This window comes from Dunckerocampus dactyliophorus, chromosome 15, assembly GCF_027744805.1.
Source record: "Dunckerocampus dactyliophorus isolate RoL2022-P2 chromosome 15, RoL_Ddac_1.1, whole genome shotgun sequence".
NCBI lineage: Eukaryota > Metazoa > Chordata > Actinopteri > Syngnathiformes > Syngnathidae > Dunckerocampus > Dunckerocampus dactyliophorus.
In genome coordinates this window covers 26,231,414-26,256,412 of record NC_072833.1, presented here as the reverse complement: position 1 = coordinate 26,256,412, position 24,999 = coordinate 26,231,414, and the positions used below count along the sequence as shown (strand labels likewise).

The following is a 24,999-nucleotide window of genomic DNA, read 5'->3' as shown; positions in this document are numbered from 1 at the left end:
AGCCCTGATTTGAAAAGAAAGAAAAAAAAGGGCCAGTGCTGTTAATCTATAAGCAAACAATAATTCCCTCCCTTCAAAAACTTCCTTCCCTTAACGTTATATTATGATTCAACTGGATTAAATAGGTGCATATTTAACCTGCCCTGTAAACGCGTGTGTGAAATGGAATCGATGAGCGCGTTTTGATGGCCTGATGATAAGCGACAGCTGGTGGATGTGCGCCAGTTCAAAGGCCGGCGCGAGTACACAAGGATGCCGGGCGGTGGCAGTTGCTGGACTTCCTGGTCTGATGCCCTGCCCTGCGAGCGCAATATTGCACATGTTGGTACAGTACACTAACACTACTCTCTCACAAGTGTCAATCAAAAATCAGCATTGCCATCTTTGGTCAAAGGACACATATGGAGAGTGAGGCCCCTCCCTCTCCTTTGATCAGATGAGTGAGATACTTCAAATAAAAGCAAGAGATTGTCACCGCGCATGCCTGTCATATAGAAATGCACTTGCAGCAGGAGGGCCAAGAAGGCCTGCATAAAAAACCAAAGACTTCTTTCTCCTTCCGCCCCAGTTTGTCTTCTTGCAATCCAGAGGTAACACCACAATGAGGTCCGGCAGGCTCAAAGGATTACTGCTGGCAATCTTGGTGGCGGCGTGCCTCCTGTACCTGCGCTCCATTTACAGCGAGGTGCAAAGCCATTCGCAGAGCTTCCAGGGGGTCAACTACCACTCCGTCAGGGGGCAGGGCATGTCCGAGAGGCTGGAGAAGATGGAGGTGGACATCGACAGGCTCTGTGAGTCCAATATTTCTGGTTTGCTACTCTGGTCTGGACCAGGGGCGTATTTAGTCATGTGGGGGTCCTTTGGTACTTCCTTGTACTGCACTGGCTAAAGTTTTATTCTCACCTCAACAGCTCTCTGTCAGCTTTAGTTTCTACTTACAAAGCCCAGAAACCATTTTAAATATGAATGTTTATCATCTACTCACAAGTGTGAATGGGAGAAATATTCTATTTCCTGAGCTAGGTAACGTTCTTAAAATCCTCCGGGGGGGATTATTATTACCAAACAAGTGAATCATCTCAACACTTTTGCTGTAATTGATAAGAACATTACACAACATTTAATACACACGTGTCTTTGTGTTGAAAGACTCTCAGTTTTGTCTCCAAAACGAGTGCATTCTCCGTAGCGGACACTGACAGCAGTGCTGCTGCTGCCGCCGTGTATCTGCGTTTGTTGTGACTGTGAAAAAGGTTGACACACTAGGGGTGGCCGCTAACTATCGGGCGGATATGTGGGAATTATGATGTCATACGATAAATGTGATATAATAAAAATAGCATAAATAGAACAAAGCTCTTCACAAAAGTGGGCATTTGGAATTCGCATCAAACATGGGACATTGAAAGGTGGAAGAAACACATTACTCACTGAGTTAACCAGGGTGTTGTTATGTTGTTGGTTTTATTACAGCGACGGTGATATCAGCAGTATGGCTATAGTTTTTTTTTACAATGATGTGCATTACAGTAATTATCATTCTGTTCACTATCATGGAAAACCATTTCATGACTGCTATTATGTGTGACTGTTCCAATGCAGTATTATCATTGTGATCGGTATCATAGTTCATAATTTCATTACTACAATTATGTGTGACTGTTTCAATGCAGTATTGTCATTGTGATCACTATCATAGTTCATCATTTCATTACTACTATTATGTGTGACTGTTTCAATGCAGTATTATCATTGTGATCACTATCATAGTTCATCATTTCATTACTACTATTATGTGTGACTGTTTCAATGCAGTATTGTCATTGTGATCACTATCATAGTTCATCATTTCATGACTACTATTATGTGTGATTGTCATTGACAGCGTTGTCATTGTGGTTGTTGATATTGTTTTGTCCTTTGTCCTGATGTCCTTGTTTGTCTTTATAGTTGTCACAGACATTTATTTGCTGATGTCGTTCTGTATGTTTCTGTTGTTCTGTCACTATTGTTGTTGTTGCTGCTGTTGTCCTTGTCTCTTGTCTCTCTTTTTTTGTTTTTGTCCCCCTCTCGTCCCCCCCCCCCGTTTCCTTTAAAAAAAATATATATATATATTATTTGTTTTTATTAATCATATTTTCCTCACAAAATCTTATATAAAATAATAAACTGTGCAATATTTTATACTTGATAATATTATAAAGAGTAATTATATTTACGATTTCTTTTTCCCCCAACACAAAAATATGAAAAATAATCATATATAGTACAATATAATATGTATTTTATTTTATATTAAATTGCCTTCCATTGTAATAATTTTAGCAAAATTAAATAAAGAAAATTAAAATATTATATGATACACTAGGTCCCCAACTTACGAACATCTGACTAGCAAACATTCGGAGATACGAATGCAAGCTGACTGGTCTATATTTTCATGTATTGTGCCTTGTAGTAACTCCATCAGTATTTATACTGCTACATGCTTGACCAGTAGAGGGCACTGTGACACTGCTAATGGGACCAACAGGTAGAAGAAGAAGAGGAACAGGAGAGAGGAAGTTGTAGTTGTATGATACAACCCAGACAGAGCGTGTGATTAAAGTTTATGAAGAGTTAATAGGCCTGCTTAATTCTACACCACCCACAGAACACTACCTCTTTTAGAAGAGTCTAACAATGACGACGATTTGTCCTTTATTCAATAACTCCTCCTTCTCCTCCACCACAACGACGTGTGCTCGACCACTCCTCTTCAAAGGTAAGTAACATTTATCATTATGTATTATTATATCACTTTTATTATTGTTTTTTTCATTAATTATCCTGGTTTAATATTACTACTGCATCCAAACTCATATTTACATACTGTACATACGCATATACAGTATGTATATACTGTATGTATACACGTACATGTAGTACCTATATAATTGGTAAATTACCTTTTGTTGGACTTACGAACAAATCGACTTGCGAACGGTCGTCTGGAACCAATTGTGTTCGTTGGTTGGGGACCTAGTGTATTGTCATTGTTTTTTATTGTCCTTTTTGTGGACACTACTGAAATAATTTGTGTCTTGTAAGAATCTCCACTAAAACCTCCTCGCTAATATTCTTTTCTTGTTTTTTCAGTTTCTATTTCGTTTTAGGTCAATGTCAAAATGTTTAGCTTCTCGTTAAACTCTAGTTCAGCTTTGCAGGTGCAGTCTGTTGTGTGTAGTGGTAAAGATGTCTATGATGACACGTGACACTATCAGTCATTATACAGGTAATAACAGCACCGCAGTCACATTTCTCCTTACAGGCAAAAGGTAAAAAAAAGGAAAAAAAAAGAGAAAAAAAAAAAAAAAGAAAGGTGGAAGAAAGTCTTATTCTCCCTTGATGGTCCTGACGGCTTCCAATGTTACTGGATGGCAAGGAGATCCCACCTGAGATGTTTTCCACACGGCACAGTGATCCTTCAAAGGAACAAGGAGCTTCAGGTTGTGGAGGGGTGTCAAATGGCAGCCGGCTATGTGGATGTGTTACAGGGGGGCATCCCTCATGACTGAAGGCCCTCGTCTGTGTGGTGATGACTGGCTTTTTCAACAGGACAACGCTGCACTTCACAACGGACTTCTTCCAGAGGAATAAGATCGCTCTTTTGGACTATCCTGCGTGTTCCCCTCATCTAAATGGATGGATTTACAAAAATGGACATCAGTTTCAGACAGTGGATGCCCTCTGTGAAGCCATCTTCAGCACCTGGAGCAATGTTCCCACTAGCCTCCTGGAAACACTGGCATCAAGCATGCCCAAACCCATTTTTCACCTCATTACCAAGAATGGCACAGCTACTCATTACACACTCCTGTTTTCAATATTTTATTTCTATTTCAGGTTTTTTTTAGCTATGGTCTTAAACTTCTGACCAGCTGATAGAACAGCTTGTTTCATTTTAATGCTTTTTTGTCTCACTGCCATTTCTTCTTTCTGCATTTTGAAGCTCTACTTAGAACCTCCTTAAGATCCAACAGTGCAAAATGTACATTCTTGACATTTTTCAACCGGTCTAAAATTTTGATCAGGAGTGTATTACGTGACGCAAGTCAAACACTCCAAACCAAAATGCTGTTTTCTGGATTGAATGTGTATGTTAGCAGCTGAGATTTCGTAAAAAGCTTCTAAAGTATACTCTTAAAGAGCGCCGGTGTCACAAACACAGAGGGAGAGAACCCAGAAGCACTTCCTCTCACATACTTATCATTTCTGTGCTGTCATTTGAACTAATTCAGTTCAATTCCATAGCGTTTTTCACCTTCTTTATCAAACTTCCTGTGCCTTCATTTTGGGTTATTGCGGTGAGAAACACTTTTGAATTCAAGAAGTAACTCATGGCAAAACAGGAAGGTGGTGTCCGTGTGATGTCTCGCTGCCACATCGTGTCTTTGGGAACACTTGCATCAATAGTCACATCTTCAATGAAGGCAAAAGTAACCTTAAATGTTCATTTATCCCTTTCATTCATTTATGTTTTACACTCGTCTCTCGCAATATCGCCTTTTTCCAGGAATGAATGAATGAATAAATGATTGGTGGTAGACTATGGTCTATTATTAGTCAAAACATATTGAAATGCAAGTGATATATAGAATCGCAGTCACTAGGTGGCAGTAATGACATTAAATATTAAGACATTAGCTTACATGATATTACCTTAACACTTGACACTACCTTAACTCACATCGCAGAGTGAAAAAAAGTTATCCTTCCATCCCGTGTGGAAGTGGAAGGGTTTAGACTTCTTAAGTATAGAAGAAATAAATTCGAGGCTAACTGGTTCGCTCACTAGCTTTCTGTCTAGCGCCATCTTGAGTCTTTGCGGCATAAGAGCTGCAATGTGGTGTAAACAATGAATAATAGGAGTGTAAAGGTGAATATAGGGGTGTTATTTAATGTCTACAAGGCTCTAATAATGCTAAAAAGTGTATTTAGAAAATCAAACAGGTTTTCTATGCTCTAACTACAAAAATATTTCATTTGTTAACTTTGAATCTTATGTTGCGGAAATTCATTAATTGCAGTCGGGTCTGGAAGCAACATGGGACGATTGTAACTATAAAACCATAAAAAAAGTGTTTTGTGTTAACATTTTTGGCTTTGATTTACAATACTTCTTATGGGAAAAATTGATTCAGTTAATGTTTTGGTTAGAACAAAATAATGACATAGCCAAGGTTTCACTGTATTCGTTTTTGTATTTTCCATCCTCCCTTGGCCACATGTCACTGCTCAAAAGCAGAAAAGCGAATTTGGAGTGAGCTGTGTCAAAAGTAGACATTTTTTTGTTTTTTTCAGCATTCGCTAATAAGTCCGGAACGGAACCCCCATGAAAAGCAGGTCTCTACTGTGCTTGATCAGATTGTCTCCAAACAGCTAGTTGCTATTTTGCATCAATGGATGAATTTAAAAGAACCCGTTCCACGCAAATCTCTATGTGTTGAGCTTGAAATACAAGAATGATGGTTCTTTCCTCTAAGATTGAATCCAAACAGAAAGAGCGCTATGAGGGGGCATGTCAAAACAATGCAGTGTGGCTAGCGTTCCCAGAAGATAAGAAGTGATGAAAAGACACTCAATGTTGTTTTTCCACCACAGTCAACCTGGTGGAGAAACTTGAATCAAAGGAGCCGGATGGGCAGAAGAAGCAAGTACATAACATGGCTGTTGAAAAGAAGGTGCCGAGGAAACTGTTCCCCAACTCGTTTCTGTTCAAGAAGTGGGGCGAGGGCCTGTCCGAGGAGGAACAGAAGGAGGCTGAGAGCTTGTTTGGCAGATTCGGCTACAACGCCTACCTGAGTGACAGGCTCCCGCTCAACAGGGAAATACCCGACACGAGGCCGGCCAGGTGACAACGAGTTTAATATCCTGACAAACAAACCACACCCTGAAGAACATCTATTCAGGGCTGCGTCCATCCGTGAATACAAAAATGTTTTCTTTCTCCTCAGGTGTGCTGAGAAGAAGTACCCGGATGAGCTACCCAGCGTGAGCGTGGTGTTGATCTACCTTGACGAAGCTCTGTCTGTCATCAAGCGGGCCATTCGCAGTATCATCGACAAGACCCCCGCTCGTCTCCTGAAAGACATCGTACTGGTGGACGACCACAGCACCAACGGTAGATTATGGTAGAACATGGTCAGAGAGTCACTGCTACTGTTCATTACTTAATTTTTTAAGTAATTTATTACTGAATTTTTGCCGCATCCAGGGCATTGAGGGGATCCGGTTTGTTGGGTCTCTGCTTTACGCAGATGATGTGGTCCTACAAGTCTCACTGGATCGTTTCTCGGCCAATTGTGAAGCGGCTGGGATAAGAATCAGCTCCTCCAAGTCCGAGTGCCTGGTTCTTGCTCGATAAAGGGTGGAGTGCCATCTCCAGGTCGGGGATGAGATCCTGCCCCAAGTGGAAGAGTTTAAGTACCTCAGGGTCTTGGTCATGAGTGAGGGAAGGATGGAATGGACAGGCGGATTAGTGCGGCGTCTGCAGTGATGCGGACTCTGCATCGGTCCGTTGTGGCCAAGAGGGAGCTGAGCCGAAAGGCAAAGCTCTCAATTTACCCATCCTTCTACGTTCCTCACATTCCTCACCTACGGTCATGAGCTTTGGGTAGTGACCGAAAAGACAAGATCACAGGTACAGGTGGCTGAAATGAGTTTTGGGCTTCCCTGCTTAGCCTGCTGCCCCCTGCGACCCAACCTCGGATAGCAAAAGATGGATGCATGGATGGAAGGTCAGAGAGTCCAAATACTCACCTGGTGTGGTCTCCCACAGAGGACCTGAAGGAGAAGCTGGACGAATACATCAACGTCATCCACGAGGAGCGTCCGGGCCTGCTCAAGAGAGTCCGACACGCCGAGCAGCTGGGCCTCACTCAGGCCAGACTGTCAGGATGGAAGGTGGCCACCGGTGACGTGGTAGCCATCTTGGACGCCCACATTGAAGTCCACGTGCAATGGTTGGATTTAGTTCTTCTGCTGTGTAAATAAAGCTACTGCTGACATGCCGTCCTATGTGCGCACGCAGGGTAGAACCTTTGCTGGCTCGCATCAAGGAGGACCGAACTGTCATCCTGACACCCGTCTTTGATAAAGTCAATTTCGATGACTTGACGGTGACCCGCTACAGTCCGGCTGCTGATGCCTTTGACTGGGCCTTGTGGTGCATGTACGAGTCCTTCAGGCCTGAATGGTACCAGCTCAAAGACGAGTCGCAGCCTGGCAAGTGAGTCCCACCAACATCTCACACTTAGGGGTTATCCGGCTTTCTGGGTGCCCTGAAATGGCTTCCAGAGTGGGAAAATCTGGAAACGGCAAGTGAAAGTGCTGCCTTATGAAAATGAGGATGTCAACGACCCATTGCCGTCACGAGTCCAGAAGTGAGTTTTGACGACAAGCCAACATAACATCTGAATATTTCAAATGGCATGAATGTCAGTTGACATTCTCCTGATATTTTGTTCTCTTTTTCTCCAAAATGACCCGCAGAACTAATTCCACTTAGTCGTAAGTCGAGATGAGTTTTGGAAAGCGGAAGACGACAAACTTATGCGCATGCGTTTTCTTCTTCCACAGTTTTGGTTCACATGGTTCCGTCTGCGTGTCTGTTCACAGCGCCACATGTAGGTGTGCCTTGCGCGTTACGTCGATTTCATTCCCATCGATTCCAATCTCATCTGGATACAACTATTTACTAAATCTGGCACAGCGTGGATGCAAATTTTTTTCAACTTGCCAAAAAAAATAATTTCCAAGAACATTCCCACGTGGACAGGGACTTTATGTTCTCCATTTTTGGGTGGTACACTCATCTGAACACCCTTGTTTCGTGGATTATGTTGTCGTAATGTTTTATTGCTCCAAAAGGAGCCCGTCCATCATGGGGATACTTGTCGCGGATCGCAAGTTCTTTGCAGAGATCGGAAGTCTGGATGGAGGAATGAAGATATACGGTGGTGAGAATGTAGAGCTGGGCATCCGGGTAAGAAAGGATATTTACCAACCCTTTGTTTGACAAAGTTTGTTCAGCACGTGCTGCAATTCCTTTTGTCCTGCAGGTTTGGCTGTGCGGGGGCAGCGTGGAAGTCATCCCCTGCTCCAAAATTGCGCACATCGAACGTGCCTCCAAGCCCTACCTGCCCGACTTGAGCGTCACCATGAAGCGTAACGCACTGCGGGTGGCCGAGGTGTGGATGGATGAGTACAAGCACAACGTCAACATCGCATGGAACCTTCCACTGGAGGTCGGTTGTCACGTCTCAAAGAAGAACTAGATGCTAAAGATGCTCCAAAATCTTAAAAAAAAAAGGTCTTCCCAAAAGAGTTTATAGTTTTTTTGTGCATGAACGGTGGATATTTTCCCCGTATGTGTCCCCTCAGAACCACAGCGTGGACATCGGCGATGTGTCTGAGAGGAAGAAGCTGAGGGAGCGGCTCCAGTGCAAGCCCTTCAAGTGGTACCTGGAGAACGTTTACCCCATGTTGGACCCTCTCGACGACCTGGTGGCATATGGAGCAGTGAGTAGAGTCTTATGCAAGTCTACATTCAAGTCAATGATGAACCCGCAACACAAAAGTACTGTGCCTCCATCCATCCATCCATTTTCTATACCGCGTGCCTCCAATAAAGACATAATGAAATCAGTGTTAAGTGATGCTGCGTGACTGAAGCTCGATGAGCATTCAAGATTATTACTCATTTCATGTTCCCCAACCACTAGAAAACCTTCACAAGTAATAGAAAAAAAGTAAATAGACATTGTTTGTGAGTGGCTACATCAAATTCAATGTAAATGCATATCAGTTTGAAATGTCCAGTGCATACACGAAGAGACAAACTACGCAAACAAGCTTCCTCGCTGGGGCTGCTGAAGAAACCTCCCAGTCCAATGAGGCTCATAGGAAGACAAAAAAGCAAAATCCAACCCAAATTATGACAGCAGCAACGCAAAATATGGTTGTGGCACTTCATCAAGGCACGCTAATGAGCCAAATCCCTTCAAGAAGCTCGATGTTCTGTTGTTGTGGATTAAAGTTAAAGTTGAAATTAAAAGTACCCACAACTTTCCACAATGGCACTGAAGACTTGTGACTTGTGTAAGACTAGATTTTAGGTGCCAACCATGATCAAAACAAGAACACTTTTTCTCTGGAAAACGCTGATGGCAAGACAGAGCAGTTGTCCCTTGCCATTTTGCGCTTTGGCTGTGCTCTATCACATTTTTTCTATATATCCATCCATACATCTTCTATGCCGCTTATCCTCACTACCGTGCGGCTTTTTCTACATATGTTCATTTAAAAAATCTTATTGCGGTTCTTCGCTGTGTTGCCTTTGACTACAGCCTATTACTATAAAGATCTGCATATCTAAGCCAATTTTATGTGATTTTGGCCTAAATGAAGCATTGTCAAGCATAAAAATGCAAATATGGTGGAACCTCGTTTAGTGTGTTTTTGGGTTAAAGTAAAACATTTACGCCACTATTTAGCCTCAAGTTGCATGCATTCTCCGGTTACCGTACAATATGTCTTGTAGTGTTGTTAATACACTGCATTCGTACTTTTAATGTTTTGTTTGTTTTAAATCACAAAACGTCCGCCCTTGTGAGCATCCTCTTGTTAGCTTATGCCGCCTGTCTATGACGTCATCACCGGTTGACTCTCAAAAATGTCAACACAAAACACGTTTTTATAGTGTTATAATTATAGTTTTACATGCATAAAACAATTCTAAATGCATATAAAGGAGGAATGAAAGGGATACATTAACAATTAAGGTTACTTTTACCTTCACTGAAGACGTGACTTCGTGACAAAGACATAATGTGGCAGTGATCAACCAGCACCCCCTTCCCGTTTTCACTCACATCAACCTTCATTCATTTATCCCTTTCAGTTATCATTTGTATGCATTTCCCCTGTCAAACTATTATTGTAAAACTACAAAAACATGTTTTGTGTTAACATTTTTGACTTTCTGGAACAAATTGATTGGATTTGCATGATATGGGAAAATTTAATTAGGTTAACGACCGTTTTGGTTACAGTTCGACCTCGCGGAATGAATTAAAGACGCTAACTAAGGTTTCACTGTATATTAAAAAAAAAAACAATCATATTGCGGTTCCTCGCTGTTTCGCCGTTGACTACAGTCTATTAGTAAAAAAAATAAATAAAAAGTGTAGCATGTTTAATCATCCAGTAATGTATTCCTCACCTCCTGCCCCCAAACAGGCAGGAAGGGAGTTCACGCTGTGCATTGCTTTCAGCACCTTGGTGCGTTTGTTCCATAGAACAAGGGCATGAACAGAGTGAGACCTTTTGGCTTGAGGCGGGGCCGCAAGCATACACACAGAGTGCAGAGGAGTGTAACATCGTAGAAATTAAATTAGGAGATTGCAATATATTGTCATACATTTTTTATATTTTATTCTCTTAACTATTAAAATGTCATTACGTCTCGTGAACTGAGATGTCTTGTGACACCCCTACCTTATTAGTCTATAGGAAGCATATCAAATGAAACAAACCATAGGCTCCAAATGATATTGGAGTGTTAAGGTGACTATATGGGTGTTATTTCATGTCTAGAGGGCTCTAATAATGTTAAAAACTGTACTTAGTCGGTGGAAAGCAGGTTTTCTATGTCCGATATGTCCTATTTTCTCTTATTATGTTTACTATATTGAGTAACAGGAGTGTAAAGGTGACTATAGGGGTGCTATGTTATGTCTAGAGGGCTCTAATAATGTTCAAAACTGTATTTAAGAAGGTGATAAATAGGTTTTCTTTGTCTTATATGTCTTATTTTCTCTTATTATGTCTGCTATATTGAGTAATAGGAGTGTAAAGGTGACTATAGGGGTGCTATTTCATGTCTTGAGGGCTCTAATAATGTTAAAAACTGTATTTAAGAAGGTGGTAAATAGATTTTATATGTCTTATTTTCTCTTATTATGTCTACTATATTGAGTAATAGGAGTGTAAAGGTGACTATAGGGGTGCTATGTACTACATCCGACATGCGAACTTTCGGAGATACGAACACAAGCCGACTGGTTTATATTTTCATGTATTTTGCCTTTTAGTACTGTACTGTAACTCCATTATTTATACTGTACATGCTTGACCAGTAGAGGGCACTGTGACACTGCTAATGGGACCAACAGAGGAAGAGTTAGACGCTGGGCAGAGAAAGCTAAATGGAAAGCTAAATTGTAGCTGTATGATACAACCCGGACAGAGCGTGTGATTAAAGTTTATGAAGAGTTAATAGGCCTGCTTAATTCTACACCACCCACAGAACACTACCTCTTTTAGAAGAGTCTAACCACCAACACCATTTGTCCTTTTTCCAATAAGTCCTCCTCCTCCACAACGACGTATGCTCGACCACTCCTCTTCAAATGTAAATAACATTTATCATTACGTATTATTATATCACTTTTATTATTGTTTTTTTCATTAATTATCCTGGTTTAATATTACTACTGCATCCAAACTCATATTTACATACATACACATATACTGTATATGTATACACGTAGATGTAGTACCTATATCATTGGTAATATTACCTTTTCCCCTACTAAAGAACAATTTGACTTAAGAACGGTCGTCTGGAACCAATTGTGTTCGTTAGTTGGGGACTTAGTGTATTTAAAAAGGTGGTAAATAGGTTTTCCATGTCTTATTTTCTCTTATTATGTCTACCGTATTGGGTAATAGGAGTGTAAAGGTGCTTATAGGGGTGTGATTTCACGTCTCGAGGGCTCTAATAATGTAAAAAACCATATGTAGAAGTTTGTAAACAGGATTTCTATGCCATACCTACAAAAATATTCCATCTATAAATAAGGAGTCCTACTTTGCGGAAGTTCACTTATCACAGTCGGGTCTGGAAAAGCATTGATCAGAGTGCTGAAGGAGCCGTACTGCTTGTGCTTCTATTGGCAGCTTATAAACACGTTGAAGCTGGATCTCTGCATTGACCAAGGTCCAGTTCCAGGCAGCACCCCCATTCTCTATTCATGCCACTACTTCGCCCCTCAGGTATGACACCTCACACCTACTTTTTTTTTGCATTTGTGGACTGCCATCCTTCTGTGGTGCAGCGCTGCTACTACCGCACCAACGGACAACTCTACATCGGCGGCATCAAGTCCCACAAGTACAACAGTAACCGCTGTCTGGTGGATCCCGGCACAGGCGTCTACCCGGCGCTGCATGAATGCAAGTTGGCCGCTCAGAAGAAGTTCCACATGTTGTGGGATTTCAAACAGGTGAGTTGTGGACCATCTGTACTGCAGTCTTTAACATGAATACACTGACCGCCTTCACCACGTGTGCGGCAGGGAATGTCCATCCAGAACAGGGAGACAAAGAGGTGTCTAGAGATCGCCGTGGGTCAAGACAGTTACTACCATCTTATCATTCAGCGCTGCACGGGTCAGATCTGGAACATACAGAATTATATCAAAGAGAGGGAAGCGAAGTAGGCTCAGATCCAGCAGGCGAGGTAACAATTCAGCAGCTTGCGAGTGCAGAGAACTCACATTTTGCACTGGAAGATTCCCACGGATGACAAACACCAAAGAAGACATTCCTTTGAGCAACAAAACTATCAAAATTCATTTCTCTTATAAGGTGGGAAGTGTTACCCTATGCTTTTTAAAATTACGGCACTAAGTGACATCGTACTGAACGGCCATTACACGACGAAGAAGTGTGTACAAACTTTGGTGCGGCCAAATAGCGTGGGTGCGAACGCTCGTCTCTCAGCATTCACTCGTTACCTAGGCTCTTAAAATTACGCTAAAGTAACATCGCAAAGAAAGAACATTACTCAACGTAAAAGCACGTACGAACTCCGATGCGCCCAATATTATTGCATCATCTTTCAACATTCACTTGTCACCTACGCTCTTAAAATTACGGTAAGGTAACATCACAAGGAAAGAACATTACACAACGCAGCATGGGTGCGAATGCTTGTCTCTCAGTATTCCCTCACACATTTTTGATGCTCACTGTTATCCCACGCTCTCACTGCGTTACTTTACTGTTATTTTAAGAGAGTAACATGGGAAAGAAAGGACAAAAGTCTTTGCTACACGAAAGAACCCGAGGCTATGTATGATACCTCTGTTGCGTCAACATACAACGTAACCTCGCTGATACAAACTTCAGATCGATCAAATGCGTGATTGCCAACATTTTTAACCAATCAATTAATCAATCAGCCAAAGACAAATCTCATGGCAAGTTACATTCTGCTTTGTGGCATAACTTTGTTAAATTGTTATGCAAAAGCTTCCCAACTTGAGTGATTTTTTTTTGGGTGGGTTTACTCTGCAGGCTGTCATATATAAAAGAAAATGATTTATTTCTAAAATCATCCGACTGACAGTAGCCTTCAAAAGTTCAATGTTCACACAAAAAACGGTCAGTTTGGCTCTCAAAGGTGAGCCGAAATGAATGTGTCCCATTTCTTCTGCCACATGGCCTGACCCGCGTCCTTAAGGTGGTCTGGCAGCGAGCTGTACCTGCGGGCACAGAGGAGGCCGTGTTAATAGACGTTACCAAAACCAGGCGGTCTCCACATGGAGTGTCACCTGATGGAGTTGAGGGCCAGTTCTTTCAGGGTGCCCAGGTTTGCTTTCAGGCCACCGATGCCCATGAAGGCTTGAAAGAAGTCGTAGGCCAGGCCCGTGTTGCCGAACATGGACGGGTCGTCTGAGCTGATCACCATCGGGTGGCCCTCGGACATGAGCACCCCCGCAGGGTGGTTCCGCAGGTCCGAGATCAGCTTCAGCACCTGGGAGACACAGGCCAGAGAGTCGGACTAATGTGATCCAACACAAGGGTCTGCTGTGCGGTACTTCATTAGACCTGGTTTGAGATGGGGCACAGTTCCACCGCCACGTTCCTTTTCCTAGAGAGCTCTTTAGCGAGCGGGTGGCGTGCCAGGGCGTATCCGTGCCCGATGCGGCTGGTGTTGAACAGGAGCGCGTCCAGGATGTTCTGATCCACCTCGGTGCCCTCCTCGTCTGTGGATAGAGACACAACGTCAACACAGGTGCTCGGTGTTAAAGGGTCCCTGACATGATTTATCAACTTTGTTTAAATATGTTATATACAGGGTGTCCCAAAAAAATGTACACACACTATAAATAATTGTAAACGAGGTGTTTATCATAATTTGTTACATTTTCCAAGTGTAAAACAAACATAATTCTATTGTTTTGTCACCAACTGTTGTCAAAGTGACGTCCGTTGTGGTCCAGACACTGCTGACAACACGAAGCAATGGAATCGCACCCATCACCAAACAATTCCCTTGGTTTTTGCGTGCATTCACGTTCAATGGCTGCTCTCAACCCAGTGACTGTTGGAGCTCTCATAGCGTAGACTTTGGCGTTTAGGTATCCCCATAAAAAAAGTCTAGTAGTGTGAGGTCTGGTGAACGGATTCAACGAAACCCCCCCGTGCAATCCACCTGTGTGGCAAGATCTCATCAAGGAAGGATTTACCATCACGATAGCAGTGTGGGCATGCGCCATCTGGCTGAAAGTACAACTCCTTGTCTTCAAAGTCTTCTCTAATACGTGGTATGACAGACTGTTACAGCAAGTGTATACATTTTTTTGGGACACCCGGTATTGTTTGTAATTATGTTCTACATTGTTCTACATTGTTTTTGAAAGCGAACGGTAAATTTGCAAAAATGACATTTATAGTTGATGGCGCCAGCCATGACGATCTAGCTCTCGCTATTCAGTCTCATAGCGGAGTAAACAAACGCTTCTCGAGCTAGATGGTCGACTTGGTTCAGTATATTTTTCATCAAAATAGTAGTCACGCCAAAATTTTGTGTTGCTGCTGGATGTTCACAACGAACGATACTGTGTGTTTGTTTTCCATTCCAAAAGAGGAAGGTTTAAGACAAAAATGGCAGAGAGCGAGACAGATGGATGCCCACATTGAGTTCGGTTCTTTGCAGTGATCATTTCACTGATGACTGCTATGAAGGAACACCTTTACAAGAAGTATTTGGCTAGAATGTATGCTAAAAATGCATTTTGAAAAAGGATGCTGTTCTGCTGGGACACAGGAAAAAAAAGACAAGACGTCAAAGAACAGAGTAAGTCATGTCTTGTTTACATAATGTCTTCTAAACACTATTCCATGATAGCGACAAGGCTGCAAAGCATTATGCATGTTAGATAAACATCTTTTCACATATGTTTACTTGGGGGTGGGGGACAAATGCAAAATAAAACAGGCTATATAGACCCCTTTACGCTCATTAAGAAGCCGATTTAAAACAATAATTGAAGGACAAGCAACTCCGGAGTAATTTACGCATACCATCTGTGTTTTGAAGGCGACCAAACTCCATCTCCATGTCTTAAGGCTTAAGTGCATGTTCTGCAAGTTCTCCCTTTCATTTCCAAATGTTTCTCTCTTCTTTTGTCCTCGAAAACCTTTGACACGTAGCTCAAATCTTCGCTATAATCACTGTAAACATTCTCTGTCTTGTACACTGCCATGTGAGTTTACCTGAGTGACTGTACTCCGATCGCATCACTTCAGGAAATGAGAGTGAACAGCAAGAGCAAGCTCGTCATGGCTGGCACCATCAACTGAATTAAATTTTTGCGAATTTACCATTTCAAAACTTGAACAATGTACACCAGGGGTCACCAACGTTTTTCCTTGTGAGAGCTACTTTTACAAAATGAAAATGGCCAAGAGCTACTCATTTTTGTAACATTTATTTTCAGAGCTTATTTTAAACCCCAGCAAAGCGAATATGCTTGTTTTTTACCAGAACATGAACAAAATGCTGGTGTCCACAACTCACATTTTGTATTTCAGAATGCATTTCTTTCTACTGTTCTTTCATTATTAACTGAAAACCTGAATGAAAAGCAGGCTTGCGGGCACCTCATGTGGTCGTGGGGGGCTACCTGGTGCCCGTGGGCACCACGTTGGTGACCTCTGATGTAGACCATAATTACAAACAACATATAAGACATGTAAAAAAAAAGTTGATGAATCATGTCAGGAACCTTGCGTGATTCACGCACCGGTCTCTCCAGCGTGAAAGAAGTATGGCAGCGTGACGCCTAGTTGATCAGGCAGGGAAAGAGCGTCCCGGAAGTACCATAGCGGCCTGCGGCTATCCTCCCTGCCCACCTGCAACAACACAACGATAATTAGCGGCACGCCCCAACCCAATCGGGCTCCATAGAGGACTTCCTACTACCAGGTCAAATCCTGCAACCACATCAGGGAACTCCTTCTGCAGCTCAATGGCCTCCTTCACAGCCGCTTTCACCTCAGATGCACTCCAAGCCCTGGAAAACACTCAAAATCTTCAGTGTTTCCTGCAGGACTGCAATCTGTTTGTGGTGGTGCTGCGTTGCCATAATGATGTAGAATTTGCAGAATTTGTCGCTTCCTTTTGTCCATCTTTAAAACAAGGAAGAGGGACCCGGAGCGCCACCCGCTGCTCGTTGAGAAGAGCGACAGCTGCTTTCATGTCATCGACTGTCCAAAAACCTCTTCACTTCACATTGTTGCTTTTTTGAAAAAGAGCACAGTGGAACCTTGGTTAGCATCATTCACTCGTATCAGAATGTCCAACTGTAACCGAAGCGAATCAGTTTTCCCATAAACCATTTACATCCAATTAATCCATTCCAGAAAGCCCAAAATATTTACACAAAACACCTTTTTATAGTTTGGCACTCAAAAAAATGGTTAGGGTTAGATTGGAAACGCATATAAATGACGAATGAAAGGAATAAAAACATTTACGGTTAATTTTACCTTCACTGAAGACGTGCTCGTTCCCAAAGTCAGTGTTTTGCAAGTCTCAAGTCGTAGATCTCAACTCTCGAGTCAACTCTCAAGTACAGTCTTGCAAGTCCAAGTCAAGTCTCAAGTCAAGACAAGACAGGTTGAGTCACAGGGTTGAAATCCTTACAAGTCATAAGCACTGTTTAGTGCAGGGGACTACAGAGAGCGGCCCAGGCGCCACTTGCAGCCCGCGACAGTTTTTTCAATTGGACCACGACGCATTCAAAAATATAATTTTTAACAAGAAAACTATAAAAAAAAACAAAAACCGCAACAACAACAAAAATGGAAAAATCAGCAGTAATTTTACAAGAATCAGGTTAACTTAATGAGAAAAAGTTGTAATTTTATGAGGATAATGTAATATTATGAGCAAAAACAACATAATTTTAGTAGTTACAAGTTGAAATATTAAAGAAAAAAGATAATAAAAATATGTTTGGAAAATTAGGTTGCGTAAAAAGTTATAATGTTATGACAATAAGGTCAAAATATTATGTGAATAGAGTCATAATTAGAGAAGACAATGTACAAGAAGAATGTTGAAATAGTTAGAAAATTTAAAACACCAGCGGAAATGGAAAAAGAAAAGCAGCTGTAATAAAGTCAAACGATTACGAGGGAAAAACGAGAAAAAAAGACGCAATTTTACGAGAATGCATTTGTAATATTGTGAGGAAAAATAATGTTGTTTTTGTAGCGTAGAGTTGAAGTGTTCAAGAAAAACTATGTGGGGATATTATGAGAAACAAACAAAGCAAATTTTCCAAGATTATTTAAGAATAAAGTTGAAATATTTTGCAAATTTCAAAGAGAAAACAGCAAAAAAAAAGGTGGTGGAGGGGAGGGGGGAGGAGAAGAGCAGTGACTGAAGTTGATACCACTAATAGGCTTTTTAACCTAGATCACAAAGCTGATGCAAATATATGCAACTTCTTAGCATATCTTTCCAAAATAATTTTAATTTTCACCATGTGGCCCACGCTGGATGAAAAAGTGGACACCCCTGATGTAATATGTATACTTAAGGAGTATTGCTTGTATTTGCTTGTGAACTCTAAATATGTCCTGCCATAAATGGCAAATAAAAAGCAAAGGTGTTGTACAGTAATTATCAACAGGTGTACTTGGTGAGGCACCTGTGCACGGATAGGATGAGGCGAGCCCCGAGAAAGTCCGGATGATCTTTGACAAATTTGTTTGTGACTTCCTGAAAGGTCCTCAGCGTCCACATCTTGTCGTGAATCGTTCCGTCCAGCTCATACGCCTGACAATACAAAATAAAATAAAAGGTGTACAGCAGATTTAAAAAACTACAGCAGGTCGAGGAGGACGACGACACACAAACCCTGGAAAGACCGCTGCGCAGCTCCAGATACATGACGTTGTCCTGGTGGAGCTCCTGAAGGCCTTGAAAGATGTAGTCCCTCAGCACGGGGGCGTGGCTCACCAGGCCTGCCGTGGCAATGAAGGCCTTCTCAAACTTCTCCCACACGGCGTCCTGGTTTGGGTACTCGCCATCTGGGTCTTCCGTGATCAGCGTCAGGTGCTGCATCAAGCTGAAGACCAAGCATCTGTGAGGTCTGCCTGCAGGAAGGAGCCCGTGTGGATGTTTCTCGTACTACCTGGCGTCAAAGCTCGCCGGGTCTCCGTTCTTGGCCCGCAGGGTGTGCAGCAGCTGCCAGTAGAAGCAGTCCCAGCGGGGGAAAGGCTGTCGCTGAGAGAAGACAAAGCGCACCGAGTTGTCCCACGTGAAGCAGACGTAGCAGTGCGGACGGTACGTCACGTTCTTCACCAGCCACTCCACGCTCACAAGGGAGGAGCTGTGGATGTGGAGGGCGGCGCCTGAGGGACACACCAGAAGCAGCATGCGGGCAATTGTTTCTTCAAGTTGCAGAACATCTCTCGGCATTTACACATGACATCATTAATTAGCATTAGCATTAGGGCTGTCAAATGATAAATTGTAATGTGATTAATCAGATTTTTAAAATGAATGAGTCATGATTAATCACCGTTACAAACTGTGTGAAATATGCCCGTATTTACTGTATTTAATGAAAGGACAGGATTACACAGTGTTGGAAAAAACGATTAGAGCACGCTTGTTTCTTCAGTTTCTTGTTCATTTCAATGCCTGATACAACTAAAAGGTACTTTAAAAGTACCTTTTAAACTGAGCAATGAGGGGTTGCGTTCAAAGACATCATGTAATTTAAGGTAAATGCACTTGTTTTCAGTGTATTGTCCAGCATACTTAATGTAGCAAACTGAATTAAGAGTTACGAAGTGAGTGATAAGAATTCCCACTTTATGTTTTTCTATATCTTCCTGTTTATTTACACACACACACACACACACACACACACACACACACACACACACACACACACACACACACTGTAAAGCTGTTTTTGTGATGTTCCGAGTGTCCCTGAATGCATCTCACGTTCTTGTAATGAGAACGAGGAAGTGTGTGCCCAGGATGAATCACCAGAGTAGTCATGGACATTTCAGCTCTTATTAGAGAGCTCAAGTGGCTCCTCAGATTTTTTTGTAGACATAAATTTAGCAAATTATGTGTATTGTGTAAAATGAATTACTAATAATTACTAAATAATACAAAATAACTGTAAAAATACATGATATCAAATGTTTATTATTAAATGGATTTATTTAAACCTCAATGAGCAGCTGCAAAATTATATGTTATATTATAAATAAAATAGTCAAAAACCCCATTAATAAGGCAAGAAATTCCACTACGTAACCCTGACAAGGCACACCTGTGAAGTGAAAAGCATTTCAGGTGACTCCCTGATGAAGCTCATTGAGAGAACAGCAAGGGCTTCCACATGTGTTCATTCATAGTTTTGATGCCATCAGCGAGAATAGAGTCATGAAATAAAGAAAACACTCCACTGTGCTTCTGTCTGCCGTAACAGAGAGGCGTGCGTTAATTACACAAAAAAAATGTAACCTAATTCATGAAATAAATTAGATACCGCCGTTAACACATTACTTTTGACAGCTCTAACCAGCATTACTGAGAATTCTTGTTTCCCAGCATTCACAGACATATTTTTGGTGTAGAGCAATACAAGTTTTTTACCATTTAAAAAAATTGTTCATTTCAATATTCACCGTCACACACACAACCTTTGATGCGCAACAGCGTTAGTGTGTGTGCTCATTTCTCAGCATTCACAAAGTAAATATTTGGACGCCCCGTAGGACTTTGTGAATTCTTGTTTCTGAGCATCCGCACCATGAATAATGTGGCGTCATTTTTTGGGAAAAAGAAACAACTTTTTATCCATCAAAATATCTGAATTATAACCTTTCTGAGTAACCTCAAGAAGTAATGTACTTTAAAAGTTTGGAGTCCAGTAGATACAATTGAATTATGACCTCAAGTAGCCTTGAGTGTTGTCCTTAATATGACCCCTTTCCAACCAACATGAGTCAGTACCCTTTTTGTGCAGCAGAGGCCGCCAGTGTGCACACATGTACGAGAAAGACAGGAACAATGTCACATACCGAGGGGGCCCTGAGTCACCCTGAAGTGTGGAAGTGTTTTAGCACTAGAGAGATGATTTAGGCCAGGGTGGGCCAAACCATTTGACTCGCAGGCCACACTGGGTTAAAAAATTTGGCGGAGGGAGCCGTCTATACATACTGTAGGTGGTCATCAAACAGAATGACACACTTGCTCACAGCGCAACGAGTCGAAAACACATCTACAGCAAGTTAACAAATCATATATATCAGGGGTCTCAAACTCGCGGCCCGCGGGCCATTTGCGGTCCACCAAATCGTATCTTGCGGCCCGCGACTGGACATCAAAGAGTAGTGTAACTGCAGCCCGCAACATCCGGGCAAGCTCAGTGTTACTTCCATACAGTACTTCCAGGGGCAAGTAAACACCAACAATGAACTAACAGTGGTGTTATCACATGGATGTATTGTGAATGGTATCGTATCGTGAGGTACCCTGAGATTCCCAGCCCTACTCCCAATACTTGATGCGGCCCAACCTCACCCACACTCTACCTCCACTGGACCCCAGTGAAACTGAGTTTGAGACCCCTGATATAAATCAACCACTCGCGCTAAACATAGCACGTAACCTAAAACTGTTATTTCCACATACCCACAAGGCATGCTGGGTAGTCCAGCTGCAACAACAATATGAACTATGAACAATAAAACGTTGGATATCAAAGAGTATGCTTAGTCCTCCTTGTTTACTTCTCTGGTGACCTCCTCTGCATTCTTTGCAATCTAGCAAAAACGCGACAAACACACAAATGTTGGGCGAAAGAGTACCGCAAACTACCCAGCATGCCTTGGGACAAATGTTTTTTTGGCGTGGGTATTGTGCGTAGAAATTTGTTTGTATGCCCACATGGTGCAATAGGTAGGTTACTTTGTGCGTCGTGTGTGTTGGCGCAAATGCGTGTCGCTCAGCATTCACACAATGAATATTTCGGGTCCAAGAGAACTTCACACAAGCTTGTACAAACTGATGCGATGCGGCCAAAACGTGTGGGTGTGAATGCTCTGTTCTCAGCATTCACTCAAGTTTTTTGATGCTCAACTGCACGAATGTGAAAGTTACTCTCAGAATTGATGCAATAAATATTTTGTTAGCGAAACAGCATTACACAACACATACAGTGGCTTGAAAAAGTATTCATACCCCTTCAACTTTCCCACATTTTGTCACGTTCCGACCACAAACATAAATATATTTTATTGGCATTTTAGATGAAAGATCAACACAAAGCGACACACAATTGTGAAGTAGAAGGAAAATTGTCCATCACTTTCAAATTGTTTTAAAAATAAAAAACTGAAAAATGTGGCGTGCAAAAGTATTCAGCCCCCCAGTGTCAATACTTGGTGGAACCACCTCTCACTGAAATTACAGCTGCAAGTCTTTTGGGGTATGTCTCTACCAGCTTTGCACATCTCGAGACTGGAATTTTTGCCCATTCTTCTTTGCAGAACAGCTCAAGCTCAGCAAGATTAGATGGAGAACGTTTGTGAACAGCAGTTTTCAGATCTTGCCACAGATTCTCGATTGGATTTAGGTCTGGACTTTGACTGGGCCATTCTAACACAGGAATATGTTTTGTTTTAAACCATTCCATTGTAGCTCTGGCTTTATGTTTAGGGTCGTTGTCCTGCTGGAAGGTGAACCTCCGCCCCATTCTCAAGTCTTTTGCAGATTCCAGCAGGTTTTCTTCAAAGATTGTCCTGTATTTGGCTCCATCCATCTTCCCATCAACTCTGACCAGCTTCCCTGTCCCTGCTGAAGAAAAGCAGCCCAACAACCTGATGCTGCCACCACCATGTTTGACAGTGGGGATGGTGTGTTGAGAGTCATGTGCAGTGTTAGGCTTCCGCCACACATAACGTTTTGCATTTAGGCCAAAAAGTTCCACTTTGGTCTCGTCTGACCAGAGCACCTTCTTCCACACATTTGCTGTGTCCCCCACATGGCTTCTGGCAAACTGCAAACGAGACTTCTTATGGCTTTCTTCTTGCCACTCTTCCATAAAGGCCAGATTTGTGCAGTGCACTACTAATTGTCCTATGGACAGACTCCCCCACCTGAGCTGTGGATCTCTGCAGCTCCTCCAGAGTTACCGTGGGCGTCTTGGCTGCGTCTCTGATCAGTGCTCTCCTCCTTCGGTTTCGGTGGACGGCCATGTCTTGGTAGGTTTGCAGTTGTGCCATACCCTTTCCATTTCTTGATGATGGATTGAACAGTGCTCCGTGAGATGTTCAAAGCTTGGGAAATCTTTTTATAACCTAACCCTGCTTTAAACTTCTCCACAACTTTATCCCTGACCTGTTTAGTGTGTTCCTTGGACTTCATGATGCTGTTCACTGACCAGTGTCCTCTTAGCAAACCTCTGAGGCCGTCACAGAACACCTGTATTTATACTAAGGTTAGATTACACACAGGTGGACTCCATTTGATCATTAGGTCAACAGCTGATCATTCAGCAATCATCAGGCAACCTCTGAAGGCAACTGGTTGCACTCAGAGAAAAGGGGGCTGAATACTTTTGCACGCCACATTTTTCAGTTTTTTATTTTAAAAAAAATTTGAAAGTCATGTACAATTTTCCTTCTACTTCACAATTGTGTGTCGCTTTGTGTTGATCTTTCATCTAAAATGCCAATAAAATATATTTATGTTTGTGGTCGGAACGTGACAAAATGTGGGAAAGTTGAAGGGGTATGAATACTTTTTCAAGCCACTGTAACTCTGCACAACTTGTGATGGATGCTCATCCCTCAGCAATCACACCAGTATGTGAAATAAATAAAGTGTGTGTCAGTGTGCTCACCTTTGGGCATGTTCTGCAGCAACTTGAAGATGGAGCTTCTCTGGATGAGAGGCTTAGCCTTGAAGAAGTGCAGGGCAGGGGGAAAGGGGTCAGCCCACATCTCTCGCTCCTTCATTTGGCGAAGCTTGGCATCCAGCTTACGCTCGACCGGGGTGAGCGCCACCTTGCCGCCCGTCTGCCTGGAGGCCTCCTGGGCAATCAGCTGGTCCCGCTTGATCGGGTCTGGCATCCCGACAGCCGCCGTCAAGAACCACAGGAGGGTCACTGCTTGGTGGAGTGAGGGGGCCATGGCCATCCGTACCACTGGCATGCGCTGTTCCCCTCCTAATACTGCAGTTTCAGAATTGGGCAATGCTTTGTAATTGAACTGGCAAGTTAGAATGTACAGTAATCCCTCGTTTATTGCGGTTAATTGGTTCCAGAAGTAGGATTCCTTCTTTATGAGTGGAATATTTTCACAGTTACGGCACCTAAAACCTGTTTACAATCTTCCAAAAGCAGTTTTTAACATTATTAGAGCTCTCATGTAATAACACCCCTATAGTCACCTTTGCACTCCTATTACCCAATATAGTAGACATAATCTGAGAAAATAATCCATTTGACACGTAAATAAATCTTGTGCTTTTGTGTCACAGCAAATGCGCTCCCTAGAGGGTTCTTAGTGGCAGTGGACAGAAAGTGACGCCAGGGGTTGACAGTGGAGTTTTAGCTTGTGGTGGGTTATGACCACAACAGTAGTCTGTGTTATTTTCATCTTAATATTGTGCCTGTTGTGAAATAATTTAAACCTGCAACAAAAGCCTGTTGTTCCAACGATTACTGCCACCTAGTGGCCAATGTACAATACTACACCCACAAGTCGAACTCGTCATCTGCCTTGTATTTACAGTATGTTTTGAGTTATTTAGCCATTTTTTGCTTGAAGATGCACAGGGCAAATACAATTTCTTCAATATGTTTTTTTTTTTTTTAACAAATAATATACCATTTTCACCCACGAAACAAAGACAGCATGCAATTTGACTCTTGAATACACTTGTATGCTTCACTGCTCTCCATTTTGTTGGTTTCACTTTCGAGTTCAGTCTGTACAGTCCAGATAAATAGTTTGTCAATTGTAGGGGGCTGAAAAGATTTCTGCCCCCCAGTGGGGGCATGACAGAAATTGAAAGCCACTGAATTAAAAGGTACGTAGATGCACGCAAACAATCTTTTTTTTAAAGATAAAAACATTCTTTGTAACATCCAATACAGTGTAACCACAAAAAGGTGAGGAACATTTAAAGGAAAAGTGTACTTTTTTGGGGGGGAAATTTTGTCCATCATCCACAATCTTCATGTGAGCCATGAACACGTCTTTCTCTTTTCCATGCATTCTTGAAAAAGGGCTAGCACGAGGCAGCTAACAATGCAATGTAATGGGATTCACCTATTCCGCCTATACAGCCTCTAAAAACTCTCCAACAACGTTCTATGTCAAAGCTGTGAGCTAACAGACACATTCATGATAACATGTAACACTTACAGTAATGTGCTCATTTTAAGAGTGAATAGTGCAGTATAATGTAAAAGTACTTACAAGTAAGGAGCAGCAGTGTCTCCCAAAAGACTGCGCTTGTCTGAGCCTCACAAGTCAGCAAAATATTTGGAGCGGCTGCATAATTGTCTGACAAATAGCATGTGGTTAACTAATGAACAGAGCATGAACGGACAAACA

At 42.2% G+C, this 24,999-nt stretch overlaps 2 protein-coding genes across 4 annotated transcripts; one reads left to right on the top strand and one right to left on the bottom strand.

The window, feature by feature from the left end:
- The first annotated feature begins 517 nt into the window (after positions 1-517).
- Positions 518-15,874, top strand: LOC129195137 (probable polypeptide N-acetylgalactosaminyltransferase 8). The gene is made up of 11 exons (XM_054800930.1): positions 518-791; positions 5,644-5,893; positions 5,997-6,163; positions 6,821-7,004; positions 7,073-7,270; positions 7,912-8,026; positions 8,103-8,288; positions 8,425-8,562; positions 12,004-12,099; positions 12,162-12,329; positions 12,402-15,874. The coding sequence occupies exons 1-11, from the start codon at positions 602-604 to the stop codon at positions 12,543-12,545; spliced, it is 1,836 nt and encodes a 611-aa protein (XP_054656905.1). The 5' UTR covers positions 518-601; the 3' UTR covers positions 12,546-15,874.
- On the bottom strand, positions 10,616-24,984 carry ada2b (adenosine deaminase 2b). Of its 3 annotated transcripts, none has more exons than XM_054800931.1 (9): positions 24,862-24,984; positions 23,280-23,609; positions 18,540-18,759; positions 18,054-18,473; positions 16,319-16,409; positions 16,140-16,248; positions 13,939-14,096; positions 13,662-13,864; positions 10,616-13,592 (listed from the first exon to the last, which is right to left on the bottom strand). In XM_054800931.1, exons 2-9 carry the CDS (start codon positions 23,587-23,589, stop codon positions 13,505-13,507), a joined length of 1,599 nt encoding a protein of 532 aa, XP_054656906.1. In that variant the 5' UTR covers positions 23,590-23,609; positions 24,862-24,984; the 3' UTR covers positions 10,616-13,504. The 3 variants fall into 3 exon arrangements, with proteins under 3 accessions (XP_054656906.1, XP_054656910.1, XP_054656909.1); XM_054800935.1 differs by lacking the exon at positions 24,862-24,984 and having other exon boundaries at positions 18,054-18,181; positions 18,263-18,473; positions 23,280-24,784; XM_054800934.1 differs by lacking the exon at positions 24,862-24,984 and having other exon boundaries at positions 10,616-13,586; positions 23,280-24,784.
- Between the last annotated feature and the right edge of the window lie 15 nt (positions 24,985-24,999).